This window comes from Chlamydotis macqueenii, chromosome 33 (assembly GCF_036417535.1).
Source record: "Chlamydotis macqueenii isolate bChlMac1 chromosome 33, bChlMac1.mat, whole genome shotgun sequence".
Taxonomy (NCBI): Eukaryota; Metazoa; Chordata; class Aves; order Otidiformes; family Otididae; genus Chlamydotis; species Chlamydotis macqueenii.
In genome coordinates, this window is record NC_141588.1 from 233,288 (window position 1) to 259,322 (window position 26,035).

The 26,035-nt window shown below is 63.4% G+C and overlaps 1 protein-coding gene across 1 annotated transcript; it reads left to right on the forward strand.

Moving 5' to 3' along the window:
* The first annotated feature begins 2,193 nt into the window (after positions 1 to 2,193).
* On the forward strand, positions 2,194 to 26,035 carry LOC147596898 (tenascin-X-like). Its single transcript, XM_086769237.1, is given in 35 exon segments — positions 2,194 to 2,281; positions 3,182 to 3,263; positions 3,798 to 4,000; positions 4,327 to 4,424; positions 4,426 to 4,570; positions 5,252 to 5,364; positions 5,454 to 5,607; positions 6,463 to 7,413; positions 7,492 to 7,581; positions 8,225 to 8,518; positions 9,090 to 9,383; positions 10,024 to 10,317; positions 10,826 to 11,119; positions 11,637 to 11,930; positions 12,140 to 12,433; positions 12,639 to 12,932; positions 13,448 to 13,741; positions 13,947 to 14,240; positions 14,760 to 15,053; positions 15,263 to 15,556; positions 15,764 to 16,057; positions 16,267 to 16,560; positions 16,766 to 17,059; positions 17,579 to 17,872; positions 18,082 to 18,375; positions 18,583 to 18,876; positions 19,388 to 19,714; positions 19,891 to 20,184; positions 21,550 to 21,674; positions 21,793 to 21,925; positions 22,254 to 22,405; positions 22,826 to 22,922; positions 23,849 to 24,010; positions 24,840 to 25,003; positions 25,933 to 26,035. Coding segments are annotated over 35 exon segments (8,457 nt in total). The 3' UTR covers positions 26,014 to 26,035.

The window sequence follows — 26,035 nt, forward strand, 5'->3', positions numbered from 1 at the left end:
TTTCTCTCCGCAACCTCGTGGCTGCCAACACGCACAACCCGTAACGAGTAACGATCAGCGGGGCCGGCTGGGCCAGGACAGTCTGGGGAGGGGAGGGAGGCTGGGAGCGGATTCGCCCGCCGCCCCGAGCGGGGACCTGTCTCCATTCCCCTCCGTCTCTCAGGTCCCCTCCTGTGTGGTGGCAAGAGGACAGGAAAGAGGGGAGGATGCTTGGGAACGGGGGTCCCGGGGGGTTGCGGGGTCAAGGCAAAGGGAGTCTGGGGGCTGGGACACCCAGGATGACCAAGAATGCGGGGTCCATGTTGTCCCCATGTCCCTTTGGTCTCCGGTCCCCATGTCCCCTTCATCCTTCATCTCTGTGCCCCCTGGATCCCCAGTCCCCACACCCCCTGAGCATCTGCTTCCCGTGTCCTCTCGGTCCGTGTGTCCCCTCGGTCCCTTGTCCCCATGTCCCCTTGATCCCAAGGCCCCATGTCCCCTGGGACCCTATCCCCCATGTCCTCTTGGTCCTCAGTCCCTGTGTCCCCTTGGTCCCAACTGCCTGTGTCCCCTTGGTCCCCACTCCTGGTGTCCCTTAGGTCCCTTGTCCCTGTGTCCCTTTGGTCCCCGTGTCCCCTGGATCCCTACTCCCAGTGTCCCTGGGTCCTTGATCCCCGTGTCCCCTTGGTCCCTGCTCCCCACGTCCCCTTAATCTCAGCTCCCTGTGTCCCCTTGGTCCACACGTCCCCTGGATCCCCACTCCCCGTGTCCCCTGGGTCCCCTGGGACAGCAGGAGCTGGGGATGGGGACACTGGGAGCTGGCATGGGGACACTGGGGACAGGGATGGGGACACCAAAAGCTGGGACAGGGACACCGGGAGCAGGGATGGAGACGGCGGGAGCTGTGACGGGGGAGCGCTGTGTGACAGTGACCAAGGGTGCCACCTGGTGCCACCGGGGTGGTGACGGTCCGGGCGGGGCAGAGGGGTGTGGAGTACAGGGATGGGGACCAAGGGGCCGGGATACGGGGTGGGACAGCTGGGACGGGATGGGACAATGGGGACAGGGAGACAGGACAGGGAGGATGGGGACAGGAAGGGGCAGTGGGGACGGGATGGTGGGATGGAGACACGGGGACAGGGTGGGGACGAGGTGGCGGGACGGGGTCGGCTGGGCTGGGGACAGCAGGGCGCAGCCGTGGGGCAGGGACAGAGCTGTGGGGCTGCGGGGACCTTGGGGGGGGGGTGGCCTCAGCCACTGGGCGGCAGGGACAGGACGACATGGGGTGTCCCACAGGGCTGGGGATCCTAGGGGGCAGCGTGGGGCGGGGGTGGGGGGTTCCGTGCCCCCCCCCCGGTGTCTCGGGCATCTGCCCCTCCCCCCACCCGGCCGCCTGGGTCCCCTCCACGCCCCCCCCAACCCCTCCCCCCCGTTACCTCAGGCTGAGAAAATTCCTTGGCAGGAGCGGCCGTGGGGCCGGGCCAGGGCCCCCCCACGCAGCCTGCGCACCACGCGCTTCCCCCGCCCCACATCTGCCCCCCCCCGCCCCAGCCCAGGCCGGTGACAGACCCCCCCCCTCCCCGCCCCCCCCCCCAGCCCTTGGCCAGGCCTGGCCCTCCCCGCCCCCCCCCCAGCCCCCAGGGACCCCCGGCGCCTGGGCCCCACACCTCGCCTGCCCCGGCCAGAGCGCGTGGGCGACCCACGTGCCCCCCCCCACGCCTCTCAGGGGACCCGGGCGGCCGGGCCCCCCAAGTGCGCCCCCGCCCCTGTCCTGTCCTGCAGCAACAACAACAACAGCGGGGGGGGGGGATGAGTCACTGCCCCACCCGTGACTTGGCCCCACGCCCCCACTGACCCACGGCTGGGCCCCAGTGACCCATAGCACAGCTGTGGGGCAGGTGAAACCGTTCTTACTGGGAGCACTGGGGCAGGCTCTGCTGCATTACTGGTGTTACTGGGAGCCCCGGGGCAGGCTGTGCTGTGTTACTGGTGTTGTTACTGGTGTTACTGGGAGCAGCCCAGCTTCCCCCCTCCCCGCGCCAGCTCTGGCAGCTGGACCCCACATCTGGCTGCTCCCGCCCAGATGTTTGGTTACTGCGGCGACCGCCACCCCATAAACACGGGGGGCCCCGCCCGCCCGCCCGGGTCTCGCGCGGGGGGGGGGCTGTGGGGCCCGGCCGCCCGGGTCTCCCCGGGGGGGGCTGTGGGGCAGAGATGTGGGGCAGGTATGTAGGATGTGGCCCCGCCCCCCGGCCCCGCCCCACCCCTCAGAGGAGCTGCAGGGACCAGATCGGGACGGGAGGTACCGGGGATACTGGTGTTACTGGATGTACTGGGAATAGCGGAGTTGCTGCTCGTGCTGGAGGTGACCAGAACTGCTGGAGTCACTGGTGTTACTGGTGCTACTGGAGGTGACTGTGGTTCCTGGTGTTACTGGAAGTGACTGGTGTTACTGGTGTGATTGGAGTTGCTGGACTTACTGGTGTTACTGGGCTTGCCTGGCGTTGCTGGTGTCACTGGCGTTACTGGTGTCACTGGAGTTGCTGTGTGTGCTGGAAGTGGCTGGAATTGCTAGTGTCACTGGGCTTACTGGGCTTTACTGGAGTTGCTGGAGCTGCTGGTGTTACTGGAGGTGACTGGAATTGCTGGAGTTGCTGGTGGCATTGCATGACTTACTGGTGTTACTGGAGTTGTTGCTGGTGTTACTGGAGTTACTGGAAGAGAATGGAATTGCTGGAGTTGCTGGACTTACTGGGGTTACTGGAGGTGACTGGAATTGCTGCTGTTATTGGAGTTACTGGTGTTACTGGAGTTGCTGCATGTGCTGGAAATGAGTGGAATTGTGGGGGTCACTGGTGTTACTGGACTTACTGGTGGTGACTGGTGTTACTGGAGTGGCTGTTGCTGGACGTGACTGGTGTTAGTGGTGTTGCTGTTGCTGGAGTCACTGGAGTTACTGGAGCTGCTGCGTGTGCTGAAGTCACTGGTGTTGCTGGAGTTAACTGCTGTTGCTGCTGCTGTTGCTGGGGTTACTGGTGTTGCTGGTGTTGTTGCTGTTACTGCTGTTACTGGGGTTACTGGAGTTGCTGCGTATGCTGGAGGTGACAGGGGTCACTGGAGTTACTGGTGTTGCTGGAGGTGATTGGAATTGCTGGAGTCACCAGTGTGGCTGGACTTACTGGTGTTGCTGGTGTCTCTGGAGTTACTGGTGTTACTGGAGAGTGTATGTTACTGAATTTACTGGTGCTACTGGAGTTGCTTCTGGAGTTACTGGTGTTGCTGGTGTGAGTTACTAGTGTTGCTGGAGAGTGGGGTTACTGGGGGGCTACTGGTGTTACTGGGGACTGGGGGGGGATGAAGCCACTGCAGTTAGTGAGAACTGGGGGGTTACTGGGGAGGTTACTGGTGTTACTGGGCGCGCTGGTGCCAGGGCCACACAAGGGTGGTGGGTGAGTCCCACGGGCCCCAGTGTCCCTGTGTCCCCTCTAGGTGTCCCTGTGTCCCCACGGGTGTCCGTGTGTCCCCTGGGTGTCTCCCACGAGTATCCAGGTGTCCCCCACGGGTGTCCCTATCTCCCGGATGTCCCCCGTGGGTGTCCGTGTGTCCCCTGAGTGTCCCCACGGGTGTCCCCTATGTCCTCTACGGGTGTCTGTGTGCTGCCAACGATGTCCATGTGTCCCTGTGGGTGTCCCCCACGAGTGTCCGTGTGTCCCCTGGGTGTCCCCCGTGGGTGTCCGTGTGTCCCCTGGGTGTCCCCGCGCGTGTCCCCCATGGGTGCCCATGTCTCCCCGCTGGTGCCATCCGTCCCCTCCCCGCAGGACCATGACCCCCGGGCTGCCCCTGCTGCTACTGGCACTGGCGCTACGGGGGGGGACAGGGAAGCCCCCCGAGTCCCCCCCGGGTCCCCCCTGCGGGGCGGCGGCACTGGCGGCCATCCTGGGGCGCCTGCGGGAGCTGGAGGGCCAGGTGCGGGCACTGCAGGACCAGTGCGGGGACAACGGGGGACCCCAGGCCGGCACTGGTACGAGGGGACACGGGGGGACACAGGGGGGGACACAGGGGAGACGTGGGAGGATGTGGGGACAGAGGGGACGAGGGGGGACATGAGGGGCATTGGGGACATGGGGGATGTTGGGGGATGTTGGGGACATGAAGGGACAAGGGGGGACAGGGGGGATGTGGGGGGACATGAGGGGACATTGGGACATGGGGGGATGTGGGTGGCCGTGGGGGGCCACGGGGGGATTTTGGGACATGGGACAGTGGGGGGGACAGGTTGGGACAGGGGGGTGGCACCTGGGGGACCGTGGGGCATGGTCACTCCCCATGTCCCTCCGGTCCCTGCAGGACGCACGCTGGCCCGGGAGCTCTGCGACCCCCCTGCCGGGGATGGGGATGGCTGCGGCTGCCCCTCCCCCCCCGGCCCTCCCCCCACACCCCCCGCCCCCCCCCCACACCCCATGTCCCCTCGCCTGCAGTGACCAGGGCCGATGTCGCGGGGGGCGCTGCCACTGCTTCCCCGGCTTCACCGGCCCCTACTGCACCACCCCCGCCTGTCCCCCCGGCCGCGGTGGGCCCCGCTGCACCCTCGGTACGTCCTCCAGTATCCCCGAGGGTCCCCCAGTGTCCCCCAGTGTCCCCAAGGGTCCCCCAGTGCTCCCCAGTGTCCCCCCACCTGTCCCCCCACCACCAGCCATGATGGGTCCTGATGCCACCTTGGTGTGTCCCCCGGTGTCCTACAGTCCTCCCAGTCTTCCCAGTGCCCTGTCCCTGGGTGTCCCCGTGCTGTCCCTGTCCTGTGGGTGCCCCATATCCTGGTGTCCCTTGGGTGGCCTTGTTCTTTGGGTGTCCCCTCCATGTCCCCATAGTGTCCCCATCCAGTGGGTGTCCTGTCCCTTTGATGTCCCCATCCCATGGGTACCCCTATCCCATGGTGTCCCCAGGGTGTCCCTGTCCCATGGTGTCCTTAGGGTGTCTCATGATGGCCCCAACCCCTGGTGTCACCAGGGTGTCCTCAAGGTGTCCCTATCCCATGGGTCGTGTCCCCATCCCATGGGTGCCCCACCTGGTGGTGTCACCAAGGTGTCCTCATCCCATGTGTGCCCCATGCCATGGTGGCCCCAGGGTGACCCCACTCCATGGGTGTCCCCATCCTATGGGTACCCTGTCTCTGTGGTGTCCCCAGGGTATCCCCATCTCATGGGTGCCGCATCCCATGGTGCCCCAAAGTGTCCTTGCGGTGGCACCCACTGATGGGACCATGCCCCCACAGAGATCCCCTCGGTGACACTGCACTTGGCCACCCGCAACCAGACGTCCTTCCGTGTGACCTGGCCCCATCCCACCATGCCGGTGGACAGCTACCAGGTGGCCCTCATCCCCCTGGTGAGCTGGGGATGGGGATAGGGTGGGGACAGGACCCCAGCACCACGGTGGCCCCAGTGTGGTGGCCCCAATGTGTCCCTTGTCCCCAGGATGAGCCGGCGGCAATGACCACCCATAAGCTGCCCGGCTCCGCAGTCTCCTTCGAGGTGACAGGGCTGGCACCCGGCCACGCCTTTGAGCTCTTCATCCAGGCCCGGCGGAAGCAGCACCTCGGGGCGCCTGGTACCCTGCGTGTCCGCACCCGTACGTGTCATCAGCTACAGCAAGGGGACGGGCACGGGGACGGGGACGCCGTGGGGATGGCAATGGGTGTGGGGACGGGATGAGGATGGCACAGGCATGGGGTAGGGGACGGTGATGGCACAGTCATGGGTGTGGGGACAGCATGGGGACAGGGATGGGGATGGTGTGGGCTTAGGGACACGGGTGGCATGGAGATGGTGACGGGGACAACATGTGGATGGGGACAGTGTAGGGATGGGGGTGGCATGGGGACAGGGATGGCACAGTAACAGGGATGATGCAAGCATGGGGATCAGGAGAGCACGGCCATGGGGACAGGGACGGGATGGGGACAAGCATGGTGATGGCAGAGGGGTGGGGACAAGGACTGGTGTGGGCATGGGGACAGGGACAGCGCCTGCAGCCCCTGTCCATCCCCACGTGTCCGTGTGTCCCCCCGGCTCTGCGGGTCCACGTGCGTCCGTCTGTCCTGGTGGGTCTGTGTGTCACCGGTGGGTCTGTGTGTCCCCTTGGACCCGTCTATCTGTGTTTGTCCCCGTCTGTCCCCATGGACTCGTCTGTGCCCATGGGTCTATGTGTCCCCACATCTCCACATGTCCCCACATCTCCTGGTGCTTTCCCATCCGCCCTTCTGTTGCCTAGGTCCAGATGTCCCCAGTCTGTCCCCATCAGTCCCTCTGTCCCAGTCTGTTCCCATGAGTCCGGGTGTTCCCAGTCTATCCCCATGAGTGTCCCCGGTCTGTCTGTCTGCCCCCGTCCCTTCCCGTGTCCATCCATCCCTGTGGGTCCCTGGGCTCTGGCAGACGAGGACTTTTGGGGATGGGCTGATGACCTCGGTCCCCTTTGCTCTCGCAGTGCTTGCCCAGACTCTGCTCACCCACGGGGGGTCCCCAAGGTTCCCTCAGGGTTCCCTGGGGTCCCCGGCATCACCAGTGGCCCCGGCGTCACCATCAACCCAAGGGTCTCCAGCATCCCCAAGGTCCCCAGTGTCACCAGCATCCCCTGGGTCACCAGGGTCCCTGGGATCACCGGCATCACCAGTGTCACCGGATGCATCCTTGGGGTCACCGGGGTCTTTGGGGTCACCAGCATCTCCAAGGTTTCCAGCCTCCCCAGTATCTCAAGGATCCCCAGCATCCCCAAGGTCCCCAGAGTCCCCAGCATCACCAGAATCACCAGGGTCACCGGAGTCCCCGAGGTCCCCAGAGGCACCAGCATCCCCAGTGTCCCCAAGATCACCTGCATCTCCACGGGTTCCAGCATCACCACAGTCCCCCGTGTCACCTCCATCTCCACGGTCCCCAGTGTCCCCAGCACCCCCGCTGTCCCCAGTGCTCCTGGGTGGCCCATCCCTGCATGACCTGGGGGCCAAGCTCTCCTCCTACAACGGCTCCTTGCTGCAGCGCCTGGAGAGCCACCTCCGGGCCACGAACTTTCCCCTCCGGGGCAACCAAACAGTGCCGGCGGTGGCCCGCGCCATCCTCTCTTACCTTCTACGCCGCAGCCCGGCCCCCTTGCGTCACCAGCTCCTCCGCCAGATCCCCCATCCCAAGCCCCAGTTGATACCGGGGGCTGCCGGCGAGGCTCTGGTGGACCTGGATGGGCTGCGGGGCCACGCAGAGACTGTGGTGATCCGTTACCGGCTCCTGGAAGAGCCAGAGGGGGCCGAGGGGGAGCTACAGGTGCCGGGGGACACGGCGGTGGCCCGGGTGCCAGGGCTGGTGCCAGGGGCCATGTACCGGGTGGAGGTGCACGGCGTGGTGCGGGGGCACGTCTCCAAGTCCTACACTTTCCTGGTGACAGCAGGTGGGTGATGGGGATGGAGACGGGGGACAACATGGCACGGGAATGTCCCATAACTGCCCCCTCCTCTTTCGGGTGCAGGGGTAGGTGGCACAGATGAGCCCTCACTGGACTGGGAGCACATGTACGAGATGGAGTTGACTGAGCCCCAAGGTGCTGTAGCCAAAGCAGGTAGTGTCAGGTGGTGATGGTGGCACTGGAGCAGCCCGAGCTGTTCAGGCTCAACTGCTATTGGTAGATGAGTTGGGGAAGGGTGGTGGGAGGGTGGATGGGTGGATGGTTGGATAGATAGGTGGGTGGTGGTTGGATGGTTAGGATGGGTGAGTGGAAGGATGAGAGGATGGATGGAAGGTTAGATAGATAGGTGGGTGGCTGGATGATGGTGGTTGGTTGGATGGGTGGAAAGATGGATGGTTGGATGGATGGATGGATGGTTGGATGAGTGGATGGATGAGTGGAAGAATGGATGGATCATGGCTGGATAGACAGGTGGGTGGATGGACGGATGGGTGGACTCAAAGTCTGGTGTAAGGAAAAGTGAATGGAAAAGCAGATCATTGAACGGATTGAAACCTGGATTGAATGGACCAGTGAGTAGGCAGACACATGGGCTGATGGGTGGAACAATGGACAAAGAACAGAGTGAATGTACCGCTGGACGGATGGGTGGGCACCCAGAGGGAGCAATGGGAGGATGGGTGGATAACTGGATGCTTGCATCGAAGGGTGGATGATCAGACGGGTGGGTGGATGGACAGAAGGATGGAAGGATGGGTGGATCTTCACAGTCTGCTTTGTGCCATCTCCGCTGCAGTGCCAGCCCCACCGTCAGAGGAACCACCATCCCGGCCCCGCCTGGGCGGGCTCACGGTCTCCCAGGTCACCCCCAGCTCTGTCCAGCTGGAGTGGAGCGTCCCCGAGGGCACCTTTGACTCCTTCACGGTGCAGTACAGGGACGCCCAAGGCCAACCTCAGGCGCTTGCAGTTGATGGCGGCTCCCGCACAGTGACTGTCCCCGGGCTGGCACCGTCCCGCCGTTACAAATTCAACCTGTACGGGGTGTGGGCTCGGAAGCGGATTGGTCTCATCTCCACCGAGGCCGTCACAGGTGAGGGGGCTGTGGGCCCCGTCTGTGTCCTCTGCAGGCGCTGAATTTGGGGCAGGTCAGATGACTTGGCTGGTCCTTTGCCCTTGAGGGGGCGGAGACAGCATCTGGGCCTTGATTTGGGGGTGGGCATGGGTGCAAGCAGGGTCAGAGGGACAGAGGGAGGTTTGTATGGAAGAGGGGGTATTGGAGGAGTGTGCAGGTGGATGCTGGGATGGTTTGTGGGTGGATGGTTGGGATTGGATGGGTGGCACTGGCTGGCTGGATGATGGATGGATAGGGAAGAATGGATGGGTGGGACCAGAAAGATGGATTGTTGACGGGTGGGGATTAGATGGATGGGACTCGATGGATGGGTGGGACTGGATAGATGGCTGAGATTAGATGGCTGGATGGTTGGGGTTGGATGACTTGATGGATGGGTTGGATGGCATGTTGGATGGTTGGATGGTTAGACAAGGTGCATGGAAGATGGATGGGTGGGTGGTTAGAGGAATGTTAAGTTGGTCATTGAACAGGCGGATCGGTGCATGGGTTGAGGCTTACACCCCGCATTGTGTCCTCTCCGTTGCAGCCGCAGCTCCACAGAAGGAGACTCCATCACCACAGCCACGCCTGGGCGAGCTGGTGGCCTCCCAGGTGACCCCCGACTCCGTCCAGCTGGAGTGGAGCGTCCCCAAGGGCACCTTTGACTCCTTCACGGTGCAGTACAGGGACGCCCAAGGCCAGCCCCAGGTGCTGCCCGTGGACGGTGGCTCGCGCAGCGTGACGGTGTCTGGGCTGTCAGCGTCCCGCCGCTACAAGTTCAACCTGTACGGGGTGTGGGGTCGGAAACGCCTGGGCCCTGTCTCCACCGAGGCTGTCACAGGTGAGGGGGCTCTCCGCTCCATCTGTGTTCTCTGTAGCACCAGGTTTTGGAGGAGAACATGGTCTTGGCCAGTACCCTTGGTCCTGCTGGGAAATGGCAACATCTCTTGGGGAATGGGACAGGGACGGAGAGGGTATGGGAGCATGGAAGTTTGAAAGGATGGAGGGATGCAGCATGGGTCAGTGGATGGCTTGAAGGCTGGACAGCTGGAGGAAGGAATGGCTGGTGGACAGATGCCTTGATGAAGGAGTGGGTGGAGTACCGCCTAGAGGATCAGATGGATAACGAATGGCCGGATGGAGAGAGGAGAATAAAATGGATTGTGTGACAATGTGTGGTTGGGCTAGGCTGTGAGATGGGTGGGTGCTGAGGTGGAGGGACGGCTGGAGAGATGGGAGAGAAGAAGGAGCTGGATGAGTGGGTGGTTGGAAGGTTGATGGGCTGAGTAAGGATGAGGCTGGGTGGAAGGGTGGTGAAAGTAGGCTTGAGGGAGGTGACAGACGGGGCGATGCTGAGGTGGATGGGTGGGTGGATGGATGACTGTGTGGTTGGACAGAAAAAGGGATGAATGAACGGAATGCTGAAGACAGGGATGGACACTCCGATGTTAACACCCTGCACTGTGCCCTCCCTGTTGCAGCTGCAGCCAAGCCAGAAGAGAAACCAACATCTCCACCGACCCTGGGCGAGCTGGTGGCCTCCCAGGTCACTCCCGAATCCGTCCAGCTGGAGTGGAGCGTCCCAAAGGGCACCTTTGACTCCTTCACGGTGCAGTACAGGGACGCCCAAGGCCAGCCGCATGTGCTGCCCGTGGACGGTGGCTCGCGCAGCGTGATGGTTCCTGGGCTGTCAGCGTCCCGCCGCTACAAGTTCAACCTGTACGGGGTGTGGGGTCGGAAACGCCTGGGCCCCATCTCCACCGACGCCGTCACAGGTGAGGGCGCTCTGCGCTCCATCCCTGTTCTCTGTAGCACCAGGTTTTGGAGGACAACATGGATGGAGGGAAATATTTGGAAATACGTGAAATGTATTTGGGAAGATGACTCTCAAAAGAGACGGACACATGGAATGAGAACGAGAGGGCGAAACGTTTGGAGTGTGTGGCCGGTCAAAGAGCTAAAGCAAAGGACAGAGAGAGGAGTTGTTGTTGAGTGGCTCTGTAGAGCGATGGCTGTGCCGATGGATGGGGGAAGGGAAGGATGGACGGATGGAGATGGGCGGCTGCTCCAGCGTTGGCCTGGAGAGATCCAATGACAGACGGATGTACGGAGCGATGGATTGTGGAGATGGATGGATGAGCAGTTGAGTGAATGGACGCATGGATGGATTGTTGACTGGGCAAGCAGATGGATGGATGGATGCAGACGTGGATGGATGGATGTAGGGATGGACAGTCGGACCCTCGGATGTTTACACCGTGCCTTGTGCCCTCCTTGTTGTAGCTGCAGCCGAGCCGGAGGAGGAACCAACAACTCCTCCAATGCTGGGCAAGCTGGTGGCCTCCCAGGTCACTCCCGACTCCGTCCAGCTGGAGTGGAGCATCCCCAAGGGCACCTTTGACTCCTTCACGGTGCAGTACAAGGACGCCCAAGGCCAGCCGCATGTGCTGCCCGTGGACGGTGGCTCACGCAGCGTGACAGTTCCTGGGCTGTCAGCGTCCCGCCGCTACAAGTTCAACCTGTACGGGGTGTGGGGTCGGAAACGCCTGGGCCCTGTCTCCACCGACGCCGTCACAGGTGAGGGGGCTCTGCGCTCCATCCCTGTTCTCTGTAGCACCAGGTTTTGGAGGAGAACATGGACGGAGTGGTATATTTGGAATACATTTGGAAATACGTGAAATGTATTTGGGAAGATGACTCTCAAAAGAGACGGACACATGGAATGAGAACGAGAGGGCGAAACGTTTGGAGTGTGTGGCCGGTCAGAGCTAAAGCAAAGGACAGAGAGAGGAGTTGTTGTTGAGTGGCTCTGTAGAGCGATGGCTGTGCCGATGGATGGGGGAAGGGAAGGATGGACGGATGGAGATGGGCGGCTGCTCCAGCATTGGCCTGGAGAGATCCAATGACAGACGGATGTACGGAGCGATGGATTGTGGAGATGGATGGATGAACAGTTGAGTGAATGGACGCATGGATGGATTGTTGACTGGGCAAGGGGATGCATGGATGGATGCAGACGTGGATGGACGGATGTAGGGATGGATGATTGGATGCTCGGATGTTTACTCCAAGCCTTATGCCCTCCCTGTTGCAGCTGCAGCCGAGCCAGAGGAGGAACCAACATCTCCTCCAATGCTGGGCGAGCTGGTGGCCTCCCAGGTGACCCCCGACTCCGTCCAGCTGGAGTGGAGCATCCCGAAGGGCACCTTTGACTCCTTCACGGTGCAGTACAAGGACGCCCAAGGCCAGCCCCAGGTGCTGCCCGTGGACGGTGGCTCACGCAGGGTGATGGTGGCCGGGCTGTCAGCGTCCCGCCGCTACAAGTTCAACCTGTACGGGGTGTGGGGTCGGAAACGCCTGGGCCCCGTCTCCACCGACGCCGTCACAGGTGAGGGCGCTCTGCGCTCCATCCCTGTTATCTGTGGACACTGGGTTTGGAGTACGGCAGGAGATTGGGCAGCAGGGAGATCTCTTGGGTGCTGAGGGTTGGGAGAAGGTTGGTGTGGGAGGAGAGGAGACAGTGGGACAGATGGGTGGGTGGGTGTTTGGAGGGACGTGTGGATGTTGATGCCCCACACTGTGCCCTCTCCAACTCAGCTGTGGCCGAGCCAGAGGAGGAAGCAGCATCTCCCCCAATGCTGGGCGAGCTGGTGGCCTCCCAGGTTACCCCCAACTCCGTCCAGCTGGAGTGGAGAGTCCCGAAGGGCACCTTTGACTCCTTCACGGTGCAGTACAGGGACGCCCAAGGCCAGCCCCAGGTGCTGCCCGTGAACGGTGGCTCGCGCAGGGTGATGGTGGCCGGGCTGTCAGCGTCCCGCCGCTACAAGTTCAACCTGTACGGGGTGTGGGGTCGGAAACGCCTGGGCCCTGTCTCCACCGACGCCGTCACAGGTGAGGGCCTGTGCGCTCCATCCCTGTTCCCTGTGGATGCTGGGTTTGGAGTACGGCAGGAGATTGGGCAGCAGGGAGATCTCTTGCGTGCTGAGGGTTGGGTGAATGTTGGCTGGGAGGAGAGGAGACAGTGGGACGGATGGGTGGGTGGGTGTTTGGAGGGATGTGTGGATGTTGATGCCCTGCACTGTTTTCCCTGTCACAGCTGTGGCCGAGCCGGAGGAGGAAGCAGCATCTCCTCCAATGCTGGGCGAGCTGGTGGCCTCCCAGGTGACCCCCGACTCCGTCCAGCTGGAGTGGAGCATCCCCGAGGGCACCTTTGACTCCTTCACGGTGCAGTACAAGGACGCCCAAGGCCAGCCCCAGGTGCTGCCCGTGGACGGTGGCTCGCGCAGGGTGATGGTGGCCGGGCTGTCTGCGTCCCGCCGCTACAAGTTCAACCTGTACGGGGTGTGGGGTCGGAAACGCCTGGGCCCTGTCTCCACCGACGCCGTCACAGGTGAGGGGGCTCTGCGCTCCATCCCTGTTCTCTGTAGCACCAGGTTTTGGAGGAGAACATGGACGGAGTGGTGTATTTGGAATACATTTGGAAATACGTGAAATGTATTTGGGAAGATGACTCTCAAAAGAGACGGACACATGGAATGAGAACGAGAGGGCGAAACGTTTGGAGTGTGTGGCCGGTCAAAGAGCTAAAGCAAAGGACAGAGAGAGGAGTTGTTGTTGAGTGGCTCTGTAGAGCGATGGCTGTGCCGATGGATGGGGGAAGGGAAGGATGGACGGATGGAGATGGGCGGCTGCTCCAGCGTTGGCCTGGAGAGATCCAATGACAGACGGATGTACGGAGCGATGGATTGTGGAGATGGATGGATGAACAGTTGAGTGAATGGACGCATGGATGGATTGTTGACTGGGCAAGCAGATGCATGGATGGATGCAGACGTGGATGGATGTAGGGATGGATGATTGGATGCTCGGATGTTTACTCCAAGCCTTATGCCCTCCCTGTTGCAGCTGCAGCCGAGCAGGAGGAGGAACCAACATCTCCTCCAATGCTGGGCGAGCTGGTGGCCTCCCAGGTGACCCCCGACTCCGTCCAGCTGGAGTGGAGCGTCCCGAAGGGCACCTTTGACTCCTTCACGGTGCAGTACAAGGACGCCCAAGGCCAGCCCCAGGTGCTGCCCGTGGACGGTGGCTCACGCAGGGTGATGGTGGCCGGGCTGTCAGCGTCCCACAGCTACAAGTTCAACCTGTACGGGGTGTGGGGTCGGAAACGCCTGGGCCCTGTCTCCACCGACGCCGTCACAGGTGAGGGCCTGTGCGCTCCATCCCTGTTCCCTGTGGATGCTGGGTTTGGAGTACGGCAGGAGATTGGGCAGCAGGGAGATCTCTTGCGTGCTGAGGGTTGGGTGAATGTTGGCTGGGAGGAGAGGAGACAGTGGGACGGATGGGTGGGTGGGTGTTTGGAGGGATGTGTGGATGTTGATGCCCTGCACTGTTTTCCCTGTCACAGCTGTGGCCGAGCCGGAGGAGGAAGCAGCATCTCCTCCAATGCTGGGCGAGCTGGTGGCCTCCCAAGTGACCCCCGACTCCGTCCAGCTGGAGTGGAGCATCCCCGAGGGCACCTTTGACTCCTTCACGGTGCAGTACAAGGACGCCCAAGGCCAGCCCCAGGTGCTGCCCGTGGACGGTGGCTCGCGCAGGGTGACGGTTCCTGGGCTGTCAGCGTCCCGCCGCTACAAGTTCAACCTGTACGGGGTGTGGGGTCGGAAACGCCTGGGCCCCGTCTCCACCGACGCCGTCACAGGTGAGGGGGCTCTGCGCTCCATCCCTGTTCTCTGTAGCACCAGGTTTTGGAGGAGAACATGGACGGAGTGGTATATTTGGAATACATTTGGAAATACGTGAAATGTATTTGGGAAGATGACTCTCAAAAGAGACGGACACATGGAATGAGAACGAGAGGGCGAAACGTTTGGAGTGTGTGGCCGGTCAAAGAGCTAAAGCAAAGGACAGAGAGAGGAGTTGTTGTTGAGTGGCTCTGTAGAGCGATGGCTGTGCCGATGGATGGGGGAAGGGAAGGATGGACGGATGGAGATGGGCGGCTGCTCCAGCGTTGGCCTGGAGAGATCCAATGACAGACGGATGTACGGAGCGATGGATTGTGGAGATGGATGGATGAGCAGTTGAGTGAATGGACGCATGGATGGATTGTTGACTGGGCAAGCAGATGGATGGATGGATGCAGACGTGGATGGATGGATGTAGGGATGGATGATTGGATGCTCGGATGTTTACTCCAAGCCTTATGCCCTCCCTGTTGCAGCTGCAGCCGAGCCAGAGGAGGAACCAACATCTCCTCCAATGCTGGGCGAGCTGGTGGCCTCCCAGGTGACCCCCGACTCCGTCCAGCTGGAGTGGAGCGTCCCGAAGGGCACCTTTGACTCCTTCACGGTGCAGTACAGGGACGCCCAAGGCCAGCCCCAGGTGCTGCCCGTGGACGGTGGCTCGCGCAGGGTGATGGTGGCCGGGCTGTCAGCGTCCCGCCGCTACAAGTTCAACCTGTACGGGGTGTGGGGTCGGAAACGCCTGGGCCCCGTCTCCACCGACGCCGTCACAGGTGAGGGCGCTCTGCGCTCCATCCCTGTTATCTGTGGACACTGGGTTTGGAGTACGGCAGGAGATTGGGCAGCAGGGAGATCTCTTGCGTGCTGAGGGTTGGGAGAAGGTTGGTGTGGGAGGAGAGGAGACAGTGGGACGGATGGGTGGGTGGGTGTTTGGAGGGATGTGTGGATGTTGATGCCCCACACTGTGCCCTCTCCAACTCAGCTGTGGCCGAGCCAGAGGAGGAACCAACATCTCCACCCACCCTGGGCGAGCTGGTGGCCTCCCAGGTGACCCCCGACTCCGTCCAGCTGGAGTGGAGCGTCCCCAAGGGCACCTTTGACTCCTTCACGGTGCAGTACAGGGACGCCCAAGGCCAGCCCCAGGTGCTGCCCGTGGACGGTGGCTCACGCAGCGTGATGGTTCCTGGGCTGTCTGCGTCCCACAGCTACAAGTTCAACCTGTACGGGGTGTGGGGTCGGAAACGCCTGGGCCCTGTCTCCACCGACGCCGTCACAGGTGAGGGCCTGTGCGCTCCATCCCTGTTCCCTGTGGATGCTGGGTTTGGAGTACGGCAGGAGATTGGGCAGCAGGGAGATCTCCTGCGTGCTGAGGGTTGGGTGAATGTTGGCTGGGAGGAGAGGAGACAGTGGGACGGATGGGTGGGTGGGTGTTTGGAGGGACGTGTGGATGTTGATGCCCCACACTGTGCCCTCTCCAACTCAGCTGTGGCCGAGCCAGAGGAGGAAGCAGCATCTCCTCCAATGCTGGGCGAGCTGGTGGCCTCCCAGGTTACCCCCAACTCCATCCAGCTGGAGTGGAGAGTCCCGAAGGGCACCTTTGACTCCTTCACGGTGCAGTACAAGGACGCCCAAGGCCAGCCCCAGGTGCTGCCCGTGGACGGTGGCTCGCGCAGGGTGATGGTGGCCGGGCTGTCAGCGTCCCGCCGCTACAAGTTCAACCTGTACGGGGTGTGGGGTCGGAAACGCCTGGGCCCCGTCTCCACCGACGCCGTCACAGGTGAGGGCGCTCTGCGCTCCATCCCTGTTATCTGTGGACACTGGGTTTGGAGTACGGCAGGAGATTGGGCAGCAGGGAGATCTCTTGGGTGCTGAGGGTTGGGAGAAGGTTGGTGTGGGAGGAGAGGAGACAGTGGGACAGATGGGTGGGTGGGTGTTTGGAGGGACGTGTGGATGTTGATGCCCCACACTGTGCCCTCTCCAACTCAGCTGTGGCCGAGCCAGAGGAGGAAGCAGCATCTCCTCCAATGCTGGGCGAGCTGGTGGCCTCCCAGGTTACCCCCAACTCCATCCAGCTGGAGTGGAGAGTCCCGAAGGGCACCTTTGACTCCTTCACGGTGCAGTACAAGGACGCCCAAGGCCAGCCCCAGGTGCTGCCCGTGGACGGTGGCTCACGCAGGGTGATGGTGGCCGGGCTGTCAGCGTCCCGCCGCTACAAGTTCAACCTGTACGGGGTGTGGGGTCGGAAACGCCTGGGCCCTGTCTCCACCGACGCCGTCACAGGTGAGGGCCTGTGCGCTCCATCCCTGTTCCCTGTGGATGCTGGGTTTGGAGTACGGCAGGAGATTGGGCAGCAGGGAGATCTCTTGCGTGCTGAGGGTTGGGTGAATGTTGGCTGGGAGGAGAGGAGACAGTGGGACGGATGGGTGGGTGGATGTTTGGAGGGATGTGTGGATGTTGATGCCCTGCACTGTTTTCCCTGTCACAGCTGTGGCCGAGCCGGAGGAGGAAGCAGCATCTCCTCCAATGCTGGGCGAGCTGGTGGCCTCCCAGGTGACCCCCGACTCCGTCCAGCTGGAGTGGAGCATCCCCGAGGGCACCTTTGACTCCTTCACGGTGCAGTACAAGGACGCCCAAGGCCAGCCGCATGTGCTGCCCGTGGACGGTGGCTCGCGCAGGGTGATGGTGGCCGGGCTGTCAGCGTCCCGCCGCTACAAGTTCAACCTGTACGGGGTGTGGGGTCGGAAACGCCTGGGCCCCGTCTCCACCGACGCCGTCACAGGTGAGGGGGCTCTGCGCTCCATCCCTGTTCTCTGTAGCACCAGGTTTTGGAGGAGAACATGGACGGAGTGGTATATTTGGAATACATTTGGAAATACGTGAAATGTATTTGGGAAGATGACTCTCAAAAGAGACGGACACATGGAATGAGAACGAGAGGGCGAAACGTTTGGAGTGTGTGGCCGGTCAAAGAGCTAAAGCAAAGGACAGAGAGAGGAGTTGTTGTTGAGTGGCTCTGTAGAGCGATGGCTGTGCCGATGGATGGGGGAAGGGAAGGATGGACGGATGGAGATGGGCGGCTGCTCCAGCGTTGGCCTGGAGAGATCCAATGACAGACGGATGTACGGAGCGATGGATTGTGGAGATGGATGGATGAGCAGTTGAGTGAATGGACGCATGGATGGATTGTTGACTGGGCAAGCAGATGGATGGATGGATGCAGACGTGGATGGATGGATGTAGGGATGGATGATTGGATGCTCGGATGTTTACTCCAAGCCTTATGCCCTCCCTGTTGCAGCTGCAGCCGAGCCAGAGGAGGAACCAACATCTCCTCCAATGCTGGGCGAGCTGGTGGCCTCCCAGGTGACCCCCGACTCCGTCCAGCTGGAGTGGAGCGTCCCGAAGGGCACCTTTGACTCCTTCACGGTGCAGTACAGGGACGCCCAAGGCCAGCCCCAGGTGCTGCCCGTGGACGGTGGCTCGCGCAGGGTGATGGTGGCCGGGCTGTCAGCGTCCCGCCGCTACAAGTTCAACCTGTACGGGGTGTGGGGTCGGAAACGCCTGGGCCCCGTCTCCACCGACGCCGTCACAGGTGAGGGCGCTCTGCGCTCCATCCCTGTTATCTGTGGACACTGGGTTTGGAGTACGGCAGGAGATTGGGCAGCAGGGAGATCTCTTGCGTGCTGAGGGTTGGGAGAAGGTTGGTGTGGGAGGAGAGGAGACAGTGGGACGGATGGGTGGGTGGGTGTTTGGAGGGATGTGTGGATGTTGATGCCCCACACTGTGCCCTCTCCAACTCAGCTGTGGCCGAGCCAGAGGAGGAACCAACATCTCCACCCACCCTGGGCGAGCTGGTGGCCTCCCAGGTGACCCCCGACTCCGTCCAGCTGGAGTGGAGCGTCCCCAAGGGCACCTTTGACTCCTTCACGGTGCAGTACAGGGACGCCCAAGGCCAGCCCCAGGTGCTGCCCGTGGACGGTGGCTCACGCAGCGTGATGGTTCCTGGGCTGTCTGCGTCCCACAGCTACAAGTTCAACCTGTACGGGGTGTGGGGTCGGAAACGCCTGGGCCCTGTCTCCACCGACGCCGTCACAGGTGAGGGCCTGTGTGCTCCATCCCTGTTCCCTGTGGATGCTGGGTTTGGAGTACGGCAGGAGATTGGGCAGCAGGGAGATCTCCTGCGTGCTGAGGGTTGGGTGAATGTTGGCTGGGAGGAGAGGAGACAGTGGGACGGATGGGTGGGTGGGTGTTTGGAGGGACGTGTGGATGTTGATGCCCCACACTGTGCCCTCTCCAACTCAGCTGTGGCCGAGCCAGAGGAGGAAGCAGCATCTCCTCCAATGCTGGGCGAGCTGGTGGCCTCCCAGGTGACCCCCGACTCCGTCCAGCTGGAGTGGAGCATCCCCGAGGGCACCTTTGACACCTTCACAGTGCAGTACAAGGACGCCCAAGGCCAGCCGCATGTGCTGCCCGTGGACGGTGGCTCACGCAGCGTGACGGTTCCCGGGCTGTCAGCGTCCCGCCGCTACAAGTTCAACCTGTACGGGGTGTGGGGTCGGAAACGCCTGGGCCCCGTCTCCACCGACGCCGTCACAGGTGAGGGGGCTCTGCGCTCCATCCCTGTTCTCTGTAGCACCAGGTTTTGGAGGAGAACATGGACGGAGTGGTATATTTGGAATACATTTGGAAATACGTGAAATGTATTTGGGAAGATGACTCTCAAAAGAGACGGACACATGGAATGAGAACGAGAGGGCGAAACGTTTGGAGTGTGTGGCCGGTCAAAGAGCTAAAGCAAAGGACAGAGAGAGGAGTTGTTGTTGAGTGGCTCTGTAGAGCGATGGCTGTGCCGATGGATGGGGGAAGGGAAGGATGGACGGATGGAGATGGGTGGCTGCTCCAGCGTTGGCCTGGAGAGATCCAATGACAGACGGATGTACGGAGCGATGGATTGTGGAGATGGATGGATGAACAGTTGAGTGAATGGACGCATGGATGGATTGTTGACTACGCAAGCAGATGGGTGGATGGATGTATGCAGACGTGGATGGATGGACAGTTGGACGCTCGTATGTTTACTCCAAGCCTTATGCCCTCCCTGTTGCAGCTGCGGCCGAGCCAGAGGAGGAACCAACATCTCCCCCAATGCTGGGCGAGCTGGTGGCCTCCCAGGTGACCCCCGACTCCGTCCAGCTGGAGTGGAGCGTCCCGAAAGGCACCTTTGACTCCTTCACGGTGCAGTACAGGGACGCCCAAGGCCAGCCCCAGGTGCTGCCCGTGGACGGTGGCTCGCGCAGGGTGATGGTGGCCGGGCTGTCAGCGTCCCGCCGCTACAAGTTCAACCTGTACGGGGTGTGGGGTCGGAAACGCCTGGGCCCTGTCTCCACCGAGGCTGTCACAGGTGAGGGCGCTCTGCGCTCCATCCCTGTTCTCTGTGGACACTGGGTTTGGAGTACGGCAGGAGATTGGGCAGCAGGGAGATCTCTTGCGTGCTGAGGGTTGGGAGAAGGTTGGTGTGGGAGGAGAGGAGACAGTGGGACGGATGGGTGGGTGGGTGTTTGGAGGGACGTGTGGATGTTGATGCCCCACACTGTGCCCTCTCCAACTCAGCTGTGGCCAAGCCAGAGGAGGAACCAACATCTCCACCCACCCTGGGCGAGCTGGTGGCCTCCCAGGTGACCCCCGACTCCGTCCAGCTGGAGTGGAGCGTCCCCGAGGGCACCTTTGACTCCTTCACGGTGCAGTACAAGGATGCCCAAGGCCAGCCCCAGGTGCTGCCCGTGGACGGTGGCTCGCGCAGGGTGACGGTTCCTGGGCTGTCAGCGTCCCACAGCTACAAGTTCAACCTGTACGGGGTGTGGGGTCGGAAACGCCTGGGCCCCGTCTCCACCGACGCCATCACAGGTGAGGGGCTGTGGGCCCCCTCCACGTCCCCTTTGGGCGCTGGTTTTGAGGGACCAGAAGCTTGGTTGGTGCCCATCCTTGTCCCTTGGGTCTTGCGGGAACTGGGAACATCTGTCGGGTGCTAACAAGGTGGGTGGGTGTGTGACTGGTGGGAGGGTTGGGTGGGTGCATGAATGGATGGATGGATCCATGGAAATGGGAACGGATTCTTGCCACTGAGTGCTAATGGAGGGACGCGAGCATGAAGGTTGGTTGGAGGGACAGACTGGTGGGTTTGTGGAGATGGTTGGTTGGCATGGATGGACTGGAGGTTGGTTGGACAGCTGGACGGACAGACGTTTGGTTGAAGGGGTGAGTGGACTGGAGGTTGGTTGAACGGCTGGAGGGATGACAGAGGGTTGGGTGGATGATTCTGGGTAGATGGGAGGCTGGCTAGGTGGACAGGTGGAGTCATGGGCAGAAGAGCGTGTGGGGAGACGGAAGGGCACATGGCTGGGTGGGCAGTGTTTGGAGGTGCTGCAGCATGATTGGACGAGCAGTGGGTGGGTGGGAAGATGGCCATATGGCAACTGGGTTATTGGACATACGGCTGGAGGGATGGATGGGCGGGTGGACTCTTGAAAGGTTGGCTGAGTGACTGAGTAGAAGGATGGCTGGATGGAAGGTTGGGTGGATGGATGGGTGGTTTTACGGATGGTTGGATAATCGGGCAATTGGATGGATGGTTGGACAATTAGATGGTTGGATGATTAAATGGTTGGATAGATGGGTGGATGGTTGGTTGGACAAGTGGACAGTTGATGGTGGATGGTTGGACGGTTGATGGTTTGACAGTTGGACAGTTGCATGGTTGGGAGGTTGATGGTTGACGGTTGGATGACTGAATGGTTGGGCAGGCGACAGCTGGGCGGTTGGATGGCCGGCCACTTGATGGTGGATGATTGAATGTTTGGATGGTGGAGGGCTGATGGTTGGGCAGTTGATGGTTGGGCGTTTGACGATTGGATGATTGAAGGGTTGGGCAGGCAACGGTTGGGTGGCTGGGCAGTGGATGGTGGGTGATTGGATGGTTGGACAGTAATGGCTGTACGGTTCGCTGGTTGGGCGGTGGTTGGACGGCTGGACACCCAGACAGCTGGAGCCACGGGGTGATGGAGTCCTCGGTGGGGCGTCCCTGGTGGGGGGGGTCCTCTGGAGGCTGGGGGGATTCATGGGCTGTTCTGTGGGGCTGGTGATTGGGACGGGGGTGGGGTCCAAAGTGGGGTCCCGAGGGGGTGTGCGTGGAGGGACAGGTGGTGGGTGGGTCTTTGGGGGGATGGGGAAGGGGGTTGGGGGTGTCAGCGGCCCCACCCCTTCCCCACGCAGGTGCTCCAGGGACCCTCTGGGTGGGGACCCTCTGGCCCCGCAGCGCCCAGCTGCACTGGGCGCCCCCCCGCGCCCCCCCCGATGGCTACGACCTCGTTTACGGCCCCCCCGGAGGACCCCAGCAGGTAACTACCCCCTCCCCAAAGCACCCCACAACCCCCTCTGGGACCCCAATACCCCCAGGGGACCCCAATTACACCCCGGGCACCCCAATCTCCCCCCCTGTCCCATCCCCCCCCCCAGACGCTTCGGCTGCCCCCCGAGGCAACGTCCCATCACCTGTGGGGCCTGGAGCCAACAGGGCACTACGGGGTGCAGCTGTGGGGCAGGGGGGGGGACGGCCCCCCCACCCCGCTGGAGGTCACCTTCGACACCCGTGAGCCGGACACTGGGGTCCTTGGTGGGGGGGGGTGGTGGGTTCTTGGGGGGGGGCACCCCAACCCCTGGGTTCTTGGGTGGGGGGGGTTGCTTGGTCATTGATTGGGGGGCACCCAACCCCTTGAGTCCTTGAGTGAGGGAGGGGCAGAATTTGGGGGGGGGGGCACCCTGACCCCCGGGTCCTTGGGTGGCGGGGGGGGTTGCTGGGTCATTGGGGTGGGGGGGGCACCCCAACCCCTGGGTCTTTGGGTGGGTGATTGCTGAGTTCTTGGGTGGGGGCAACCTCTGAATTTTGGGGTCCCCACTCCCCCCTGCCCCCCCCCCAGCTCCCCTGCCCCACCCGCACCCCCGGGACTGCGCCGAGGAGCAGCTGAATGGGCCAGGGCCTTCACACGAGACCCTCATCTTCCTCGGGGGGGACCCCGGGAGACCCCTGCGCGTCTTCTGCGACATGGAGACCGACGGCGGCGGCTGGCTGGTGGGGCAACTGGGGGGCACTGCGAGCCACTGGGGGGACACTGGGAGGGGCTCGGGAGGCTTCTGTAGGGAGTTCTGGGGGGGCTCTGGGGGGAAATGGGGGCATTGGGGGGGGTCTCGAGGGCTACAGGGGGACTGGGGGACACTGGGAGGCACTGGGAGGGGCTGGGGGGCTTCTATGGGGGGATACTGGTGGACAGGGGTGGTTCTTTGGGGGGGATGTGGGTCTTGGCGGGGTCGGGGGGGTCTGGGGTGTTTTGTGAGGGGCGATGGGAGGGAACAGGGGGGACTGGGGGGGGTACAGGGAGGTTCTGAGCGGGTCTACTGGGGGGCAATGGGGGGATCCGGGAGGTCTCTATGGGGCCTGGGGGGCTCCGGGGGGGTCGGTGGGGCTGTGGGCCCCCCCCCAACCCCCCTCCAGGTGTTCCAGCGCCGCCAGGACGGGAGCACCGATTTTTGGCGGGACTGGGGGGCCTACGCCCGCGGCTTCGGCAACGTCAGCGGGGAGTTCTGGCTGGGTGGGCACCGCGCGTGGGGGCCGGGGGTCGGGTGGGCCGGCGTGGGGGCTTGGGGGGACATAGGGGTCTGGGCGGGCCTCTGAGGGGGGGACCCAGGGGTCCGGGTGGGCCCGGGTGGGTGTTTAGGGGGGACTCGGGGGTCCGGGTGGTCCCGGGTGGGTGTTCGGGGGGGACGCGGGGGTCCGGGCGGTCCCGGGTGGGTGTTTGGGGGGGACTCAGGGGTCCGGGCGGTCCCGGTGGGTGTTTAGGGGGGACTCAGGGGTCCGGGTGGTCCCGGGTGGGTGTTTGGGGGGGACTCAGGGGTCCGGGTGGTCCCAGGTGGGTGTTTAGTGGGGACCCGGGGGTCCAGGCGGTCCCAGGTGGGTGTTTAGGGGGGATGCGGGGGTCCAGGCGGTCCCAGGTGGGTGTTTAGGGGGGATGCGGGGGTCCGGGCGGTCCCGGGTGGGTGTTTAGGGGGGATGCGGGGGTCCAGGCGGTCCCGGGTGGGTGTTTAGGGGGGACCTGGAGGTCCAGGCGGTCCCGGGTGGGTGTTTAGGGGGGACCTGGAGGTCCAAGCGGTCCCGGGTGGGTGTTTAGGGGGGACCCGGGGGTCTGAGTGGGTCTCTGGGTGGGCTCCAGGGAGGGACGTGGGGGTCCGGGTGGGTGTTTGGGGGGACCCATGGGTCCGGGTGGTCCCCGGTGGGTTTTTAGGGGGGGACGCTGGGGTCCAGGTGGGTGTTTAGGCCCAGGGTGGGTGTTTAGTGGGGACTCGGGGGTCCACGCGGTCCCGGGTGGGTGTTTAGGGTGGGACCCAGGGGTCCGGGTGGTCCCGGGTGGGTGTTTGAGGGAGGACTCAGGGGTCCAGGCAGTCCCGGGTGGGTGTTTAGGGGGGGGGACCCCGTGCCCGGGCGCGTCGCTGACGGGGGTCGGGGGGCGCGGGGACGCAGGGAACGACGCCCTGCACGCGCTGACGGCCGGGACCCCCACGGAGCTGCGCGTGGACCTCCGCGCCCCCCGCGCCGCCGCCTTCGCCCGGTACCGCGACTTCGCCGTGGGCGGCCCCGAGGAGCACTACCGGCTGCGGCTGGGGGGCTACAGCGGCACCGCCGGTGGGGGGGGGGTCCGGGGGGCTGTGAGGGGGTTTGGGGGGGGTCCGGGGGGGCTATGAGGGGGTCCTGGGGGGGTTTGGGAGGTCCTGGGGAGGCTGTGAGGGGTCCTGGGGGGGGTTTGGGGGGTTGTGGGGGGGTTCGGGGGGGGCTGTGAGGGGTCCTTGGGGGGTTCTGGGGGGCTATGAGGGGTGCTTGGGGGGGGGGGTGGGAGGTCCTGGGGGGCTGTGAGGGGTCCTGGGGGGGGGTTGGGGGGTTCTGAGGGGGTTCAAGGGGGGCTATGAGGGGTCCTTGAGGGGTTTGGGGGAGTTCTGGGGGGGTTGTGAGGGATCCTTGGGAGGGTTGGGAGGTCCTGGGGGGGTTGTGAGGGGTCCTGGGGGGGGTTGGGGGGTTGGGGGGGGGGTTCGGGGGGAGCTGTGAGGGGTCCTTGGGGGGTTTGGGGGGTTCTGGGGGGGCTATGAGGGGTGCTTGGGGGGGGGGGTTGGGAGGTCCTGGGGGGGCTATGAGGGGTCCTTGGGAGGTTTGGGGGGTCCGGGGGGCTGTGAGGGGTCCGGGGGGGGTTCAGGGTGGGCTATGAGGGGTCCTGGGGGAGTTTAGGTGGTCCGGGGGGGGGCTATGAGGGGTGCTTGGGGGGGTTGGGGGCGCCGGGGGGGCTATGAGGGGTGCTTGGGGGGTTTGGAGGGGGGCCGTGGGGGCTGTGAGGGGTTCGGTGGGAGTTTGGGGGGTTCTGGGGGGGGTTCAGGGGGGGGCTGTGAGGGGTCCGGACCATGGTGGGGGTGTCCCGGGTGGGTCCGTGATGGAAAGTTGCGGGGGGGGGGGGGGGTCCCCGCAGGGGACGCGCTCTCCTACCACGCCGGCAGCCCCTTCTCCACGCGGGACCGCGACCCCCGCGGCCGCTCCCGCCCCTGCGCCGTGTCCTACGCGGGGGCCTGGTGGTACCGCAACTGCCACTACGCGAACCTCAACGGCCGCTACGGCGCCTCGCGCGACCACCAGGCACGCGTGGGCGGGGGGGGGGGCGCTATAGGGGACATGGGGGGGGCATAGGGGACATGGGGGGGGCGGCATAGGGGCCATGGGGGGGGCTATAGGGGAGATAAGGGGGCTGTAGGAGCCATAATGAAGTCTAAAGGGGCCATAATGGGGGGGTGGGGGTGTCTATAGGGCCATGGTGGGGGGTCTATATTGGCCATAATGGGGTCTATAGGGACATGGGGGGGGACTACAGGGGACACGGGGGGGGGCTCTATAGGGGCCGTAAGGGGGGCTATAGTGGCCATGGAGGGGGCCATAGGGGAGATAAGGGATCTATAGGGGCTGTAGTGGGGTCTAAAGGGGCCATAATGGGGTCTATAGGTCCATGGGGGGGGGCTTTAGGGGCCATGGGGGGGCTATAGGGGCTGTGGAGGGGCTATAGGGGCCGTAGGAGGGGTCTATATGTGACACAATGAAGCTATACGGGCCATAAGGCGGAGGGGGGGTGTCTATAGGGGCCAGTTCGTAGAGGTCTGTGGGGTACCTATAGAATATTGATAGGGGTCTGTGAGGGCCGAGGGGGTAGCTATAGTGGAGGGGGTCTGGGGGAGGGGGGTCTATAGGGGATCTATAGGGGTCTGGGGGGGTCTATAGGGGTCTGGGGGGTCTATAGGGGTCCGGGGGGGGGGTCTATAGCGGATCTATAAGGGTCTGGGGGGGGCTATAGGGGGTCTATAGGGGTCTGGGGGGGTCTATAGGAGATCTATAGGGGTCTGTGGGGGGGCCTATAAGGGTCTGGGGGGTCTATAGGGGTCTAGGGGGGTCTGTAGGAGTCTGGGGGGGGTCTATAGGAGATCTATAGTGGTCGGGGGGTCTATAGGGGTCTGGGGTGGGGTCTATAGGGACTCGTAGGTCCTGACGCCCCCCCCGGCCCCCCCCTCCCCGCGCAGGGCGTCACGTGGTTTCCGTGGAAGGGCTTCGACTTCTCCATCCCCTTCACCGAGATGAAGCTGCGGCCACAGCCACGCTGAGGGGGAGGGGGGCGGGGGGGGC